This window comes from Peromyscus maniculatus, chromosome 13 (genome assembly GCF_049852395.1).
Source record: "Peromyscus maniculatus bairdii isolate BWxNUB_F1_BW_parent chromosome 13, HU_Pman_BW_mat_3.1, whole genome shotgun sequence".
NCBI classification, from domain to species: Eukaryota; Metazoa; Chordata; class Mammalia; order Rodentia; family Cricetidae; genus Peromyscus; species Peromyscus maniculatus.
The window spans coordinates 55870393-55889112 of NC_134864.1; the positions used below are offsets into that span (position 1 = coordinate 55870393).

The 18720-nt window shown below is 46.3% G+C and overlaps 1 protein-coding gene across 2 annotated transcripts in view; it reads left to right on the top strand.

The window, feature by feature from the left end:
* Nucleotides 1-4613: 4613 nt before the first annotated feature.
* LOC121826506 (aldehyde oxidase 1-like) overlaps nucleotides 4614-18720 on the top strand; it is a 62584-nt gene continuing 48477 nt past the window's right edge. The window contains exons 1-6 of one of the 2 annotated variants that reach the window (XM_076550489.1): nucleotides 4614-4696; nucleotides 7511-7568; nucleotides 9322-9418; nucleotides 13100-13208; nucleotides 14829-14955; nucleotides 18257-18318. In XM_076550489.1, the coding sequence (XP_076406604.1) occupies nucleotides 4655-4696; nucleotides 7511-7568; nucleotides 9322-9418; nucleotides 13100-13208; nucleotides 14829-14955; nucleotides 18257-18318 (495 nt within the window). In that variant the 5' untranslated portion in view covers nucleotides 4614-4654. Of the gene's footprint in view, nucleotides 4697-5659; nucleotides 5952-7510; nucleotides 7569-9321; nucleotides 9419-13099; nucleotides 13209-14828; nucleotides 14956-18256; nucleotides 18319-18720 lie in introns of those variants that run through there. The other variant, XM_076550490.1, reaches the window with a different exon arrangement.

Sequence of the window (18720 nt, forward strand, 5' to 3'; positions counted from 1 at the left end):
CAAAAATACGAAGTGTGTGATAGCCACAACACTCTGTAAAGGAATTGGAGGTCAGTCAGACAAGCAAGCCTGTTTTCCCTGGAGCAGCCATCCATTCAACAGATCAATACCCCATTCCATAGGACCTACAGAGGAATCAGTTGATCCAGCCAAGATGGGGTGGGAGAGGACCCTGATAACTCAGTCCACTGGAATGTTCCTTTTTAGTTCCCAACCTTCTCCTTCCAGCCAAGTATATTGTAAACTATTGCCAAAATAGACAGAATCCTTATAATACTGCAATAAAAGCTGCTTGCTTTGTGGGGGGAAAAAAAAAACAGCAGAAACTCGGTATGTGTGGACTGGAGACAAAAAAAGCTGAGATGTAAGGAGCACTGTTCTGAGGGGACAGGGAGCACTCCAAGGAGGGAAGGCTGTATGCATAGGGTGGGTACCTAAGGCAAATCGCAGTGTGTCCATCCAGTCAGAATCCCTGCCCCTTCTAGCCTCTTGCAGCCTCCGTGGACATTGAATTCCCCTCTCCCTCAGCTGCTGTGACCACCTCAGGCCCAGCAGGAACGCTGGCTGCCTCCCATCTTCAGCCTCACAAATGCCTGATTAGGTAACCCAGATCCAGCCTAGCTAGGATGCTGATATTACTCAGATTGCTGAAAAAAACTATGCAAGAAGTGAGAAGAACCACTCAATGTTCTGGGGGAAGACGCCTGCGGAAAGTGATGGGGACGGAGCAGAGTGCCCCCCCCCCACCTTAGGTTTCTGAGACAGTCTTACTCTGTGCTTCTGGACAGCTTGAACACTGGGGCTGCAAGTGTGAAGCCCCTGTGGGTCAGGTCCGCTGGGATCAGAGTATTGGTAAGGATGGCCGGGCTTACTTAATGGCCTGCCTTCTCTCTTCTCTGAATCATGTGGGTATATATATGCACAAGTGAGTGCAGGAGCCCGAGGAATCCACAAGAGTGCACTGGATCCCCTGGAGCTAGGCTAAGAGGCTGTGAGCCATCTGCCATGGGTGCTAGGAACTGAACTACGGTCTCTGTAAGAGCATGAACTGATCCGTCTCTCCAGCCCATTTCCAGGCACATTTCAATTCCTTTCTTATAATTTTAAGGGATAATCCTACTTGTGCCGCAAGCTGTAGGGAGCCAAATACTGAGAACGTAAGCCTATGGGGAGCACTCCTAGTCAAATGATTCCAGGTAAACACTTCATTGCAAGTTAACCATTAATCCACCTGGGGTAACAAGACTGGCAAGTGCTTGGCCCTTTGTTTGATTATCTGAAGACTAGGTAACATGCACCTGTTTAAACCTAGAGAAAAGTTACTGATTAGTGAACTTGAGATCCTTTTCTTAGGAATAGTTAGCCATTAACAATGGCATCTTTTCTTGGAAAACAGGGAGAAATAACAGATACAGTTTTAAAACTTTAGGCACCTTCATCTACAGCTAAGCTAGTATTACTCAAGCGTATGATCTCCAAAGTTAATGAGTGTTGAAGTTAAAGCAACTGAAACTGAAGAGTTTTTATTTTCCTTGATTACTTTTCTTATCTAAACCACATGTCTGTTTCCTTAAAATGTTTGCCAGTGGTAAAAATGGCATCTTCGTCTTGTTCCCAGTTTCCGTGAGAATGCTTCTCCTGAGAAAGTGGTGGGGTCACACCTGGAAAGCCCATTTAGGATCACATTGCAGCATAAACTGTTAGTATTTGAGTGGGTTTTTTTTTTGTTGTTGTTGTTTTGTTTTAAATCTCAGTTGGTACTGACTTTGTCCAATGCTGCTTGGCACTGAAATTTGATTAGCATCCAACCAAGAGATAAAATTCATAATTACTGTTTGCTGTAGTCTAAAGAATGAGAAGGTGTGTGTGTGTGGGGGGCAGCGCCTGGAGTACCACAGAAGTGACTCTAGGAAGCTCCCACACATCTCTGAGGCAAGACACAGAAAGAGTGGAATTTAGAGGACTCCTCACACACACACACTCCCAAGACAGGCTGGAGAGATGGCTCAGAGGTTAAGAGCACTGGCTGCTCTTCCAGAGGTCCTGAGTTCAATTCCCAGCACCCACAGGGTGGCTGACAACCATCTGTAGTGAGATCTGTGCCCTCTTCTTTACTGCAGGCAGAACACTGTATACATAATAAATAAATCTTTAAAAACAAAAAACAAAACCAAAAAGCTCCAAGGCTAGCGCACGAGCCCGGCTCTCTGGTTCCTCGGTGTGACGACACTGGTCAGCTGGCGTGGAGCCCGCTGGAGTGAAGGATAGCCGCGACAGCACGGTGGTCTAGGACCATCATTGACATGATGAAAACACCCGTGCATTCGTTGACACTGAAGCCTTGGGTTTTGCTGGCTTCAAACACTCCCAGCGGCTGGAAGTTACGAGCGGGAGCCACTTGAAATCCAAACTCCACTTTTTAATACATGCCAGCCATCATCTCCACTCTTAACTTTACACTTCGCTTATGACATCAGGACTAAACATTTCTGTTCTTTGCTAGCTGACCTCATTTTACAGGGGTCACCAAAGGAGAAAACAGAACAAAGGGCGAAGGGATGTCACTTGCTCCTTCCTAAAAGCGGACACCGTTTGCCGGCTTCACCCTGGTGATGGCATGTTGCACAACAGTGCCCGTTGGTCCAGTTGCCAGCTTGCTTCAGCACTCCCGGAATCAGCCCAATGGCCCAGTCTGGAGTGGTGCACCTCCATCAGAGGCCATGGCCGGCCTCTTCACAAGACTCCTCCTCACACCCCTCTGAAATACCCCTCCAGAGATACTGACAAAGACTGAGCCGTGGTGTCCCTCTGAGCTTTCCCAGATACCTAGGTTTTAGTAACCCAGCCCCTTCCCTCGGCTAGCACATTTGGTTCTTGCACATTGCTGGAAGCAAGCAAAATAATAAAAGCCCATAGGAAAGATTTTGACAATATCTAGAAAATTTGCATATCCATCTACTATTTGTTTCTACGATCCCACTTTTGGGAAACTATCAAAAGTTCTCTTAGACAAATGTCAGGGTGCCATGGTTTGTAATAGCAAATGAGCAGCAAAACCATTGCGCACCACCACCACCACCACAACAAAAAATCTGAACAATTGCCACTGGACGGCAGGTTATTTGAAAACCCCTTGAACTGAAAGTTCCTTTTCACTAAGTTGGTGACCGAGAAAGGGATAACTGGCATAGGAAAGATTTTCAGTTTGCATCTTCAGCAGAATGTGCTGCATGGGTAGGAAGACTTGAATGCCCACGGGTTTTATTGGTACTGTAATACTGATGTTCTTGTTTTTAAATAGATCTATGGACAAAATAAAGCAAATAGCTTGTTTTTTTAATATTTATTTTAAGAGTATGAGTGGTGTGTGTGTGTGTGTGTGTGTGTGAGACATCAGAAGAAGGAAATCAGCTTCCCTGGAACTGGAGTTAAGGATGACTGTGGGGCTTGGGAATTGAACCCCAGTCCTCTTAGAGTAACAAGTGCTCTTAACCACTGAGCCATCTCTCCAGCCTCTACTTTAAGTTTTTGCAATCAAGATTGTTGGTGTCAGGGAAATGGTACAATTGATTCTAGCTCTGTTCACTATTGCTGTGACAGAAAGCCCAACACTGGATAGTTTATAAAGAAAACAGGTTTGTTCTAGTCCCAGGCTTCTGGAAGCCCTTAACCTCTGAGCCATCTCCCCAGCCCATGTCAAACAAAGTATCCCCCCGCCCAAAAAAAAAAGGTATGCCAGATATGGTGGCACACACCTTTAAGGAAGGAAAGGGGAGGGGAGGGGAGGGGAGGGGTGGGGAAGGGAAGGAAAGTGTGTGTGCATATGCTTTGTGTCTACTGACACATTTAGGGGTAAAACGCTGCATATGAAATTTGCTTGGAGACACCCAGGAAGGCAGGAAATGTTAACCACTTACCACTCAAGCTCCTGGAGTTGTGGAGATGTGGGTTATTCTCTCCGACGAACAAACTTGGCCAGTTTTCACAAAGAAAATGTGTAGCCCAGCACTCAGGAGGCAGAGGCAGGAGGAGATCTGAGGCCAGCCTGTTTTACAAAGGTTGTGTGTGTGTGTGTGTGTTTCGGGAATAATGTGTTTGCATGAACAATATAATCTAGGAAGGCATACCAAGTGAAACGAGGTCTGAAAATTAGTTTGATCTCATTCGAGATTTGCCAAGTTTTATAATATAAAAAGAGAGCCAAAAAGTTGCTTTCTGAGCGCAGGTTTCAAGTATGTAGGTATTTCCCAAGTAAATAAGCATGGTTATTTGCTCCTAAGGGCACAGGACTCTCGGGACGTGACTCAGCAGTCCAGGCAGCCTGACCTCCCCCTGAACAAGCGGAGAGGGTCCAAACGAACTGGAAGCCAATTCGAATGAGTAAGCATTGGCACCAGTTAGCTACCAAAGCAATGACCTGGGACCTCCTGAGCCATCCCACCGATGCCAAAAGATTGTGGTGCGCCTCCCGCTTGGCACAGTGGACAGGTGTCTGGACAGTTTTCCTGTTAGGAACTGGGTGGCACTGGTTCTTCCAGAAGTTTCTGGGCGGGCGGAGGCCTGAGGCCCAGGCAAGCCCCTCCCCGCTGCCTCAGGCAATTTATTCTCCTCAGGGGCTGGCTCTGCTCAGGACCTGCTAGGGACCTCAGGCATCATGGATCCCCCGCAACTGCTCTTCTTCGTGAATGGCCGGAAGGTGAGCGCCCGCGGGCTGCCCCCTGCATCAGTCCCTGGCCCCTTCCGATCCTGCACCCCGCTTTCCCCGAGACCTTGACATGGGATGTCGTGCGTCACTACCTGCGCGTAGGAGACTAAGGGCGAGTTTTAGAATTGCCTGAATTCCAGGGTCCCCCTCCCTTCCCAACATCCCCATTCCCTGGCCTTCCCATCCTAATGGGATATGCAAGCCCACCCCTCCTCAAACAGCAAGGGAAAGAGCTCTGTTTTTAACCCATCCAGCACCGTGAATCCAGACCTTCCCACCCTCAAAGCCCCGGCTAATAACATCTTCCAGCACATTTGAATAGACAGCCTCAGTTCTCAGCTTGTCTAGGGTGAGCAGTACCCAGGAGTGACGGGACCCCAGTGGTGCACTGATTCAAGCTACCCCGTCATTTCTCAGATGAAGTTGTGACTTCGTGAAGTCAAAGCAACTTCCTGGCACAGCAGAGCTTGCCAGAACCAGGCTCCCTGCTGGCTGTGGGGTTCTGTTTTGTTTTATTTGTGTGTGTGCTGCGGCTCTGAAGACCTTGCTGGCTGTTCCAAGCCAAGCCTGTTGCTCCTGCACAGCGAAGCCCCTGGGCATCATTTAAAGCCGAGGTCTGGGCAATGACCTTGCTTGCTCAGAGTGTTCTCAGTATAAACTGATAGCGTTTTCCCGGGGTGGTTCTCAGTGGCGGGGCTCCTCCGTTTGGATCCACCTGTGGCCCCTGCCCCTGGCTGTGGACAAACAGAGCCCTGGCTGGCCCTGGCTGGCCCTCAGGAAGCCAAGGAAGGTTTAGTTAGCAGACTCTAGAAATACTGGTTAAGTTTTTGAAATGATCCCCCGACCCCACAAAAAACAAACAAACATCGTGTCAGCTTTTCCCTCCCAATCTTGCCCCTCCCAATTCTAGTGAAGCGTGTATTTCAACACTGATCAGCAAGTGAGGGGCTGTTCGGAGAAGCATGAGAAGCCATTGGCAAGAAGGGCCCCGTGAAAAGCCAGACTTCTGGGACTCAGATCTGCCTTTGCGAGGACTCCTGGAACCCCTTCAGGGTGCTCTGGTGACTTGCACGGCAGGCCTTTGGCTGTGGCTTTTTGCTCTGCACGAGAGTTAGGCCGAATGCAAACACAATGAAAGTTAAGCGTCCACGCACTGCCTGAGTTCAAGTGGCGGAAGTCAGTGTGCAGGGGATGTTGATGGAAGACGCGCTGCCAGGAGTTTGAAGTTCTCAAAACAGGGACTCGGGTATTAATTCACGGAAATTGGTTCCTCTCCAAGAAAGTTTGAGTCCAGGGTGGAAGAGAGGGTCATAACAAGTGTCTGGCAGGTTCAGGAATTCCTTACATGGCATGGCCGGTGCACAGGACGATCAGACCAGTGTTTTCAGGGGGTCTCTCGTGCAGGCAAGGCTTGTGGGTGGCAGAGTAGAAGCAGAGAGACCTAGGAGACAGCCGTTATAATTGTGCGGGCTCCGGATGATAACGGCCCATGCTGGCGGTGGCAGCATAGCGGAGAAGCATCTTCAGACACTCAAGGAGCAGAACTTGGTGACACGGATTGCCGTGGGTGGAAAGAAAGAAAAAGTTAGAAATAACCCAGGTTTCAAACCTTAGATGTCCTGGCAGAGAGTCAGGCTGTGAGCTGGCTGGGGAAAAGAGGGAGAGAGGAAACTCAATGAATTAACTTGAAGTTGGTTTGAGAGCCAGACTTATCCTATGGAAGGTGTACATGTGTGTGTGTGTGTGTGTGTGTGTGTGTGTGTGTGTGTGTGTGTGTGTACACACGTGCGCATGCTCGCATGCCGCATCCTCTCCCGTATTGCACCTTCCTCAAACAGATTTGCTTTGTCCTGCGAGGGCCTGGATAAAGTTGCAGGGGAGGAGTCAGCTCTGGACGCGTGCCTTCTCTGCCTTCCTTCCCAGAGGGACAAAGTACCTCAACGTGGAGAAAGATGGTTAAGGTTTATATATAGATGAAGCAAGCCATGCTTCTGTCTGTTCCGTGAACGCCAAAGGAACCTCAAATGCACGGGACATGAAAACAGACGAGGGAACCAGCTGGGGAACCTCAGTGGGGAGGAAATGAACAACAACAAAGTAAAAATGCCACGAACCCATTACTTTATGTGCTAACTTAAAACATTCAATTCAAATTTTATTTTATGTGTATGGGTGCTTTGCTTACACATATGTCTGTGCAACACATGCATGCCTAAAACATTAATTTTTAAAATTTTAATCAAAATAGCGAAAGCAGGATTCCAGGGAACCAGGACCATCCACCATGTTTCAGTTCCTGCCCCTGACTCTGTCAGCCCAGTTGCTTAAGTGTGCCTAGCTGCAGAGCCTTGCCTGACTCGGCACATGCATTTGCTGCTTTGGTTTGGGTATGTGGGGACATGACTGGTTATGGTCTACTTGGCAAACATGTCTTTTAAGTTAGCTGCATCCATCTTTCAGACACCCTGCTCGGCCAGCAGCTCCTCTGTCTGTTCTGTTTCTCTTCCTCCCCAATCCCCCCAACACCCCCCCCCCCCCCCCCGCTCTGTTCTCTCCCAGTGTCCTTCTAGGGGAAGCTGGACAGAGTCACTAGTGTTCCTGTGAGTAGAAACAGCCACAGTCTTAGGGAACAGTGATGATTCCGGACCAGGAACAGTCAGGGATGGAGATTGATACTTTTATTTTGATGCTGATGCTTGCACATCACAGATGCATTTCTCTGGAACCAGCAGGGTCCTACCAGTGTGAACATAACATCACACCAGCTCTTGTCCGTGTGTGCATGACTATGTTTCTCTTGCACAGGTGGTAGAAAAACATGTGGATCCCGAAATGATGCTGCTACCATACCTGAGGAAGAACCGTATCCTTTGCTGTGTGCTGTGAGTGTGTGTGTGTGCGCGCGCATGTTCAGTCTATGAGCCTGTGAGAGTCTGTGTTTGTGTGTGAGAGTTTGTGGGAGTGGGAATCTGTGAGAGCATATGTGTGTGAAATTGTGAGTGCATGTATCTGGAAGTCTATAGCATGTCTTGAGTGTATGTGTATATGTTCTTGTGTGTGAATTTGTGAGGGATGTAAGTGTGTGGACAAGTGTGAGTCTTGGTGTACGTGTTTGAGATGTAAGATGTTTATGTATGTCTGTGAGTGTTGTGTGCATGAAGGGATCTATCTGTAAGTGTTTTGTGTGTGACTGTGTGAGAGTGTGTGTTTGAGTGAGAGTGAGTGTGTGAATGTGTGCATGCACGTAAATGTGAATGAGTGTGAATGTATGCCAGAATGTGCTAGGTATGTGTATGAGCCTCTCTCTCTCTCTCTCTCTCTCTCTCTCTCTCTCTCTCTCTCTCTCTCTCTCGTGTGTGTGTGTGTGTGTGTGTGTGTGTGTGTGTGTGTATTGGCGAGCCTCTGAGAGTGTGTGCAAAAGTGTTTGCAAGAGTGTTTGTGTATAAGAGTTTGTGGGAATGTGCAAGAGTTTTTAAGTGTGTGAATTTAGGCCTATGAGTATGTGTGCATGAGTGTGCCTAAATGAGTATATGTATGTGTGACTGGGTTTGTGTGAGAGAGAGCATTTTAGTGAGAGGGTCTGTGAATGTGTATATGTGAATATGCATGTGTACAAGAGTATATGAGTTGTATGAAAAATACTGTCCTTATGTGTGTATGTGTGGGTGTTTGAGTGTGTGTGTATATGAGTGTTTGAGTATATGTGGAAATAATGAGTGTATGGATGTGTGAGAGTTAAGTGTAATTTTGTGATGTATTTGAGTGTGTGAGTGGCATATTTGAGTATGTGAGTGTGTGTGTTTGAATGAGTGTGTCAGCGTGTTCTCTTAACCTCTGCTTTATCACTAATTGAGTGCTATGAGATGGAGAAGCAAGCAAGGGGAAGTAAAGAGAAGGACGTTGAAAGCATTCATTAAGCATCCTCTAGATTAACCGACAATATGTATACTTCATCTTCACTGACTGACGGTTATGCCATTGGAAAAAGAAAACATCGAAGTCTCCTGAGAGTAAATGAAAAATGGGTGCACGCCTTTAATCCCTGCACTTGGGTGGCAGAGGCAGGATGAGCTCTGTGAGTTCAAGGCCAGCCTGGGCTACAGAGTGAGTTCAAGGATAGCCAGAGCTGTTACACAGAGAAACCCTGTCTCAAACACCAAAAAATATAATGATGATGATGATGATAATGATGATGATAGAAGAGATTTGAGGGAATCAGCTGACAAGATGCAGACAAATAACTTACTGTGTTTCTAGTGTGACACAGATATTTCATAAAGTATTTATAATATAACATTTTGTGCATTTCCTCCAAGACCTACATAACGATGAAGGCAAATATACAGTGCACTCCCACCTGCAAATTCTCAAAATACTTACATGCATAGATTCTTCTTCAGTCTGGCCCTATTTTTGGCAGCCTATGTTCCGGCTTTATATAAAGGGTGGGTGCATGCCGCAACGCACAAAAGGAAGCCGGAAATTACAAGACTTAAGTAGCAGTCATTGGTGAATGAATCCACATTGAACTTTCCTGGGCGTGTCTGTGATGGTGTGACAGCCTAAGCCAGGGCTGCTCTGGAAAGAAACGTTCTCTTTAACTCAATTGCCTCCAGTCCGACTCACGGGGACAAAGTACGGCTGCGGAGGAGGAGGCTGTGGGGCCTGCACAGTGATGGTGTCACGATACAACCCCAGCACCAAGACGATCAGGTACCTCACCTCGGAGTCCAGCTATGAGTGAACTTTGCAGTTCTCAACTTTATTTTCCTCCTTCAGTTGGTGAATGTGTATGGAACATCAACTGTGTGGAAAGAACTATGCTGAGCACTAAGGATTCAGTGATAAACAACATGAATAGATTGAAAAATTACCCCCAGCAAAGAGTTTGTAGGTTTTTTTTTTTTTTTTAACTCTTTGGGGCCCATCACCCAACTAATACATGGAGACTTATTCTTACTTATGAATGCCTGGCCTTAACTTGGCTTGTTTCTAGTCAGCTTTTCTAACTTAAATCACCCCATTTCTCTTTAACTATGTTCTGCCTCTGGGCTTTTTACCTTTATTTGTTCTATATCTCTTTCTTTCCTTCTTACTCAGTGGCTGGCTGTGTGGCTGAGTGGCTGGCCTCTGGAGTCCTCCTCTCCTTCTCCTTTGCTCACTCCTCTGTCCTCTTCTCTGGAGCCTAGATTTCTCCTTCTATTTATTCTCTCCACATATCCCTCTCTCCTGCCTAGCTCTTGGCCATTCAGCTCTTTACTAGACAGGCAAAGTAACACAGCTTTACAGAGTTAAACAAATGCAACATAAAAGAACACAACACATCTTTGCATCATTAAACAAATACTCCACAGCCTAAACGAATGTCACACATCTTCAACTAGTATTCCACCACAGACGGAAGGCTGCTATGAAATGACAATGGAGGAGAAGGCCATGACCACACATGTGTAGTTAGAGCCTACTCACATCTCCTTGCTCCCGTACATGCATCCTCCATCTGTAAGCCAGAGAGCTCCGCTTCAAGAAGGAATTATACGGCATCGCTCTCCTACTGAAATCCACCTGTGGTTTCCTATTTCGTTTACACACTGTATTTCTCTTCACCGCATCATTGTTTCACGTATTTATCCGTTCCAGTCTCTCTCCCCTCTTCTTCTGGGACTCCACTTACGCACTGGTTAAACCGCTCTCCCCATTCCCCACACTCCAGATGAGGTCTGGGATCTGAGCAGCACCAGGGCTATGCTGTGCTTACATTCCCTGGGAAACCTGGGAAACCTTTGCCTGCTTCCCAGCCTGGCTGCCAGATGTTTAGGATTCTGGAAGTTGTCTCCGGTCTCCTCTCTTACCGTCAATGCTTCAGGAGATCGTTGGCCTCCATGCTGCCTTGTTCTTAGCCCCTAAAGGGTAATGTTGTCATTCTACTCAATGAAAGCTTAGCGTTTCCTCTCAGTTCTGCCCATCATGAGCCTCTTGGTTTCGGAGCCTGGGGAATCTCCTCCAGCTCCTTCCTCACCTCCTCTCTGAGCTACTACCCCTCCCACTGAGCACCCAGTGCGCACTGGTGGGGAAGAGTCCAGCTTTGTGCATTAACCCATCATATCCGCCCACGTGTGACCACTAATGGTTTCCTGACAGTCACTCTGGTTTCTTCTTACTCTTGCACAAGGAGGACTCTTCATTTTCCTTACATTTCAGAAACACAGCAACTGAATCTTAGGGCTGAGAACAACCATTCATATATCTTCTCTCTTATTAAGATTTGACACTTAATAGTGTGTAGGGTTTTTAAGCTTCACCATGCACTCAGTATGAGATTATATATATGTATATGTATATGTATATATACACACATATACTTCATTTATATATAAAATGTTTTCAATGTATACATTTTAAATATATGTACATATATACAATGTTTTGAATTTTTCAGAATTTCATACATGTATACAGTTTATTTCCGTCATATTCACCCCCTCTTCTCCTCCTTCCTTCTGGGTACACCGCACTCCCAACTCTTATTTTTTTCACAACCTGCGGAGTTCAGTCTGTGCTGCTCATGTACTCACGAGTGTGCGGTCATCTACTGGAGCATGGTCGCTCTCCACGAACCACACCCTGAAGGAAACTGACTCGCCTTCCTCCAGCGGCCATCACTGTCATCAGCTCCTGAGGAGAGGAATTTTTTAAATGTGATTTTGTAGCCTTTCTGGCTTATTCTGATTTTAAAGCAAGATGGTCTTATGATTGGTTATCTCTAAACTCTGTGGTTGGGCACATTTAGGCCAATGTTCAAGTTCACCTTCACTGGGAAGCCTTGTCACTTGCTTTCCCTGGGACCTGCCTGGGTCTAGCCTTGGCTACCGACTTTCTCCCATGTTCCCTGTGCTTCACCCTCACAGACTTTCCTTTTGTCTCCTCTTCTTTGTAGACATCTGAGCTCAACACTTCAGGACCCACGCATGTGCTCTGTCTGCCTTTTATGTTGAACTCTTTCAGATCATCTAGATTTTAGCAGAAGCGTTAATAGTGCTACTCCTCCCTGATTACCCACACAAGTTCATTCTCTTCCCCTCCATTCACTATTCATAGTTCCCATTCATTTATCTGCAGTCCTCTCCATTCACTTATTCTTAAGTCCCCATTCATTTATTCACAGTGTCCTCCATTTATTTTCAGTACTTCTTACTACCTCGATGGACTTGAGAGTTGTCTATCTCCCCTCACCTAGAATGCTCACTTTGCTGGGGTTGACTTGTCTCTGGTCGCTGGTGAATCCCAATGCCTGCAGTTCTGCCTGGCACATAGTTCGTCACCCAGTATTTATGTTTACTTATCAATAAGTGATATCTCTTCAGTCCCTTATTTTTAACAAATGGAAGCAAACTTCATATATTGCTTGAACATCCTAATTTTTGTTGAATTTTTATGAAGGTCTTTCAAAGAATAAAGTCAATGCAATAGCTTTGTATGTTACATCGTTTTGAAGTGTCAAAACAAACCCCCAAATAGGGAATTATTTTTAAGCATTCATCAATAAACCTTTCTTACAGACAGTGTTTATGTCCATGACCATTTACTTATGGCACAGCGACAGAGGTGTACTTGCAGAGTTAAAGAATGTTCATTTTAAAGTGATTTTTAGGTCTTTCAAATCAACTGTCTCCCGGAAGAACTCCGAGAGAGTGCATTTACACTCTCATGAGTGGTAGGAATCCCATTTCCCCAAGCCTTTTTAAATATAGACATTATAATGTTTTGAAAACATATAGTTTTGTTTGACAAAATGGTGTTTCTCCTTGTTTAGTTCAAGTCTTTGCTGGTTATCATGGGCTTTGAATATTTGTCTCTTGTGTCTTTTTCCACCCGTAGTTGTGGTTAGTAACTGAGAACATTTTAAGTGTTGTTTTGAAGTGGGCATTTTTAGCAGTGGTCCTGTGGAGAGGAAGAGCTCTTCACCTGGCGCTAATTCTTCTTCTGAAGAGCAATACCAAACTCACTTCACTGCCCAACCAACCTCGGCCCAGCTCCCCCCACAGGGTGAAAGCTGCCTTAGGTTCATAGCCAGTTATGCGTGATTAGAGAGCATCAGCCCCGGTTTGAAAGGAAAATAATTAAGTTGGTGGAAGCTTTCAGGAATCGGAATGCTGAGGTCTAATTTTAATTCTGCCACTGGCAGTCCAGCTGCGACCCTGAATAAATCACTCTGATTCTCAGATCTGTTTCTGTGAAATGAATATGTGCTGAGAATGAAACACGGATTCAGAGCCTGGGACATCACCCCTGACCTGTCTAGGAGAGGTGCCCCGGGGAGGGGGGGTGTTCGGTCCCCCTTTCCACTGGATGTCGTGGAATTTGTCATCTGTGCTTCTCTTTTGCGTTCCGAAGGCATCATCCAGTCAATGCCTGTCTGACCCCCATCTGCTCTCTGCACGGAGCGGCAGTCACCACGGTGGAAGGCATAGGCAGCAGCACCACCAGACTTCATCCTGTCCAGGTGAGGGTGCGCTGTTCCCCTAAAGGGACTCTGGGAACAGGAAGTCTGGGCCCTGCTGCTTGGTCACAGATGATAGTTCAAAGCCACGGGAGCTGAGAATAAAGCTGGGCTGCTGGGATGTAGGAGTAACTCACTCCTTGGGAAGGTGCTTTTGGAAGACTAGAGGACTCCCCTTTCCTAAGGAAATGCTGCCATGACCAAAGCTCTGATTCCTCTGGGTTCCAATTAGAGGGTACCATCCATCTTGCGTCTTCCAAACCCAGAAGGAAACACCAGCCACGTGCATCGACATATACAATTTTGGGGTTGTTGTTGTTGTTGGAAAGTGAAAAATAACTTGATTTAAAAACTGAATTAAAAATATCAGCTCCTCCCCCCACCCCCCACAAAAGATGTGTTGAGCTTGGACTTGTCAGAGGACAGGCTCTGTCCATGGAGTCTGTAGCCTCGTTCCCCAAAACTAGACCCCTTATATCAGTGCATATATGCATTGTCCCCCCACCCCCGCCCCACCCCACCCCTGCCCCCACACATGCCATTGCCCCCCCACCCCCGCCCCACCCCCACCCCTGCCCCCACACATGCCATTGCTCCTTGTCTTGACTGAGGGCCATGGATGAGGAGTGGACAGAAAGGGTACAAGATAGGAGCCACATAGAAAAGAGCCAAACTTCACCTTCTGTAGATGTGATAAAATTTGGGGTTTAATGTTCTCAAACCCCATTAAGCTAAAGAATGTTGCTGCCTGGAGAGCCTACGTATGGGACTTGAGCCCACACAGGCAAGGGGCCCTTTTCATTTCCCACCAATGCTGAGCTCTCATTGGTGCAATGCTGCCGGGAGGCGGCGCCAGAACGTACTTGTCCCTTGGAAGTCAGTCTCCAAAGAGAAAACAGTGGGGACAGAAAAAAGTACAGGAGAAATAAAGGCAGGATTTCTGTCTTGGTTGGATCCTCGGTTCCAGTGCTTTGTAAACTCCTACATGGTAGAGCATTAACACATCTGTGGGAAGATCAAAACACTCATGAGAGAGAGAGAGAGAGAGAGAGAGAGAGAGAGAGAGAGAGAGAGAGAGAGAGAGAGAGAGAGACAGAGAGAGAGAGAGACAGAGAGAGAGAGAGACAGAGAGAGACAGAGAGAGAGAGACAGAGGTGGTGGTATGCCCATGTTCATACTCAAGTGTGTGCTCTATCATGCTTTTTCCATGTTTTTCAACTTGAATATAGTTTGGTCATTTCTTCCAAGGCCTTCCTCTCCTGCAGTGGTTCACACCCTCACTGCACACTGAGGAGTCTTTAAAAGATATACAATTTTACCTCACCTTGACACTCTAAAAGTCACTTGATCTGGTGTGCTGCTGGGGTGGAACTGATAAGCTCCCTGGCCATTCAAAGTCTCAGAACCACTGTCTGAAGTCAAGCTGAACAGCTTATGGAGCTCAGCAGTCAGACTGGCCAGCCCAAAGGGAGCCACCTGAAATGTGGGCCTTGTGTGTGTGTGTGTGTGTGTGGGGGGCTCCTCTCTAAATTCAGTGAGCAGAAGAATGTCCTGGGGACGCTGCTCTGATTTTGTAGGCCTGGAAGAGAGTACAGTGTTTGCATTTCTAACTTGTGCTTCCAGGAGAGGATTGCCAAGTGTCATGGCACCCAGTGTGGATTCTGTACCCCTGGGATGGTGATGTCCATGTACACACTGCTCAGGAACCATCCAGAACCCACTCTGGACCAGCTCACAGATGCCCTTGGTGGTAAGTATGCTTTCATTTTTAAATGATGATAACAGTAGTAACTGGACACCTACCATATGTCACGTGCTGAATTGAATGCTATTTGGAAATTCTTTTAAATACCATTAATAAGGTAGTTACCATTATCACCTTCCTTTCATAGATGGAGAAACTGAGATTTAGAGAGTGGTTTATTAGAAATTATCCCTCCTGTACGCAGAAGCGTTGATTTCTTGAAGTCAACCTGCAGACCGGATCTACCCATTGGGTTTGACAGATGGGTTGCTTAAGGCTCTTCCTCCCTTTCCATTCTGTTTACTTGTTTTCTACAATCATCAGAAAGCCAGGTGATCCACCCACCCTGGGAAAGACATGTCATGCCTGAGTGCGGCACTTCTATGGCTGTTTCCTGTCGGCTGAGTGTGCTACTGGAGTCCTAGGCAAGCGGCCTGACTCTGGGGAGACCCCCAGCCAACCAGGTCCCAGCACCTCATCCTGGAGGTCAAGTGGAAAAAGTGATGAGGAAAGGCAGGAAAGGAACGGCATTTTCAGTGGGTTGACACTGGGCAAAGCCAGGAGATGGAGTGTCTCATAACCCTGTCTTCTGGAACACCGCCACGAGACCCTTGGGTTTACAGAGAGGGCATGGTGCAAGAGCAAGAGGCAGGGGGATTGCAGAGCTGTGCCTCGGTGGAACCTCCCCCTGTGCTGTCAAGGAAGTTGCTGATGCGGGGGTGGGGGGTAATCTCCACCGAGGCCACAGGTTTGTCTGTCAAGCCTGTGACCCTGGGATTCAGGCTCAGGAGGTGGTTGCTCCTTAGTCGGGCCGGCTCATCTTGAGTGATCCGTCGGCAGGGCTCTGGAGTTATATAGGGCAATAACAAGACTTCAAGGGGTCTGGATGGGACATTTGGAACTGTCCCGGTAACCCTTAAAAACACCTGAGCTACGTTGGTGTGCTCAGCCCTGGAGGAAGAGGAATAGTGGCTTTGGATGAGCACTCTAAAGGATTTCACACTGCCACGCAGAGTCGACACAAAATCTCATTGGAGCGTGAGGCAAAGCAGACAGACAGACAGACGGAAATGAAGGCAGAGGCGGCAGGTGGCATGCTGGGTTCGGTTACCATCACTGCCTGCGGGCCCAAGAGAAGAGTCAGCAAAAGATTCTTTAGCAAAAACAACAAGTCTTGTTACAGATGCTGTCGCCACCATAGAGCAAGCGCCAGAGGGGAGTGGCTGAGAGCAGCTGGAAGTCGGACTGAAATCTGTTAGTGATGCTTATTTTTTAAGGACTCTTTTCCATTCTGAGCTGTTCCACCAATTCAATCTCTCTCTCTCTCTCTCTCTCTCTCTCTCTCTCTCTCTCTCTCTCTCTCTCTCTCTCTCGTGTGTGTGTGTGTGTGTGTGTGTGTGTGTGTGTGTGTGTGTATTCATCAAAAAGGTTCTGAACACATTTTAAGCATTAATAACGTCTCAAATTCTGTGTCTGCCTGGCGAAATGCTCCCTGGCTCTATTTGTCCTTGTCCCTTTCCTCTTATTTCCTCAGGAAACATGAGCCTCAAGCTTGCTTGCTTACTTCCTCTACAAAAAACGTCTCAGGGACACTCAGAGGGAATGCAGGTAGAAAGGAGTGACCTAGCACCTAAGCTGGGTCCTGCCCGATTTCCTGGAGGTTACAATGTTGCCTTGTGCTGTTTGTATTATAAACACTGGCACAGGATTTCCAAATTTTAGGATGGTTGAGATGTGTGTGAGAAATGTATAAATAATGAAGATTTGAAGGATCCTATTACCAGAGAACTTGATCTTGTGCTATTTCTAAAATAAGATCCCAGGAGTTGGGGAAATGGGCTCAGTCGGTGTCTGCCATGAGGACCTGAGGTTTGATCACTACCGTCCATGGAAAAGTCTGGGAGTGATGGTGTGTAACGACTATACTGGGGCAGGAAGGTGTATCAGACACAGCAGGATCCCAAGAACTCATTGGCCAGCCAGCCTAGTAGAATTGCTGAGTTCCAGGTCCAGTGAGAGACTCTGTCTCAAAAACAAGGTGAAGAGCAATTGAGCAAGACACCCAGTGTCAACCTCTGGCCTCCACATGTATCACACACACTTGTACACACACCAGCAGATGTGTACCTAGAACACACGCACAGAATGTGACCTCATATTGGGGGTGGAGTAAGGACACAAAACCACTGTGAGAGAAACACTGACCGGATCACTTATTGTAAATAAGTTGTGTGCTCCATTGCCTCCCAAGTTCAGAAACTACCCACTTTTCCACCTTTTCTTTACTGTTTCAGAACAACTTCAATCAACTGAAACTTCCCTCTCTGTCTCTTTCTTCTTCCTCCTTTTGTTTTTCCTCTGTCAAAAACTGAGAGCTGCCAGAGTAAGTACTAATAATAAGAAGACTCTTCCTTTTTTTAAAAAAAGAAGAAGAAGAAGAAGAAGAAGAAGAAGAAGAAGAAGAAGAAGAAGAAGAAGAAGAAGAAGAAGAAAATCCTTCCACTTATGACAACATGCATGGGCCATAGCACATGATGCTAAGCGAAACAAGCCAGACCCAGAAGAGCAAACACTATTATACAAAGAACCTGGAATAGTACAATAGAAGCAGGGAATAGAATGGCGATAAAATAGTGATTTCCTGGGGTTGGAGAAGGAGAAAATGAGGAATTATCGATCAAAGGTTACAAAGTTTGTTATGCAAAATGATTAAGTCCAATAAATGCAACTTGGTTCCCACAGCTATCCATACTATGTTATACAAACAGTTGCGGAGAGGGTAGATCTTTTGTTAAATGCCTTTTTTTCTGGTTGAATGATTAAATAAAAACTAAATGGTATGAGGAAACAGAGTGGTAGTTACGCTCATGGTATTGACTGTGGAGATGGATCCCCAGGTGCACACTTATCTCCAGATGCATCAATCACTAATCAGTTGATTAGATGTGTGTGGGTTTTTATGTCAGTAACATCTCAATAAAGTGGCTATTGTTTTAAGTTTAGCTCTTGATTGTAACGACAGGACAAGTTTTTGTCTTGAAATTATTGTGTTGTTTGACCATCTGTCACAAGAAGAGGGTATAAAATGTGTTTACAGAGTAAGTGCAGATGGTTGAGATGTTAAAATATACTTCAGGACTCTTGACTAAATATCCCAAGATGTTGATGTAAAAATGAAATTTCAAACACAAGATTTCAGAATTAAAACATCAAATAAAGTTTTCTTCTAAGATGGGGTCCTTCATGCTGTCATTCCCTTGGCTTTCCCCATGCACTTGAGTAACCAGGCCGGCTCTGTCTCCTTCAGGAAATCTGTGCCGCTGCACTGGATACAGGCCCATCATCGATGCATGCAAGACTTTCTGTAAAGTAAGTAGAAAGGAATACATGGTTGAATGCATTTTCCCCAAAACAAAACAAAACAAAGTGTAGGAGCTGCCCGGTATGTTTCTGGCAACAGTCATTTTTACTAACACAGGACCACTTCTTATCTCAGGTCTACAGTTCCTGTGTGTCATTTCATCTTGGGCAGAGGCTTAACCTCCTTGCCTAAGTTGTCAAATTGTAGCATCCCTGCAGTTTGTCATTGGCCATAAGTCATTTCTTCTAAGAAATTGCTCTTGATCTGTTTGTCTAAGTTAGGGACCCTGCCTGGTTGCGCTTGTAGCCTTCTGCTAACGTGATATGCGTCTGTGAGTGATACAACATAACACTGGTCACAGCGTGGTCCAGTTGTCCCTGTGCCATTGCATGTTTTTTTACTGGGCTGGC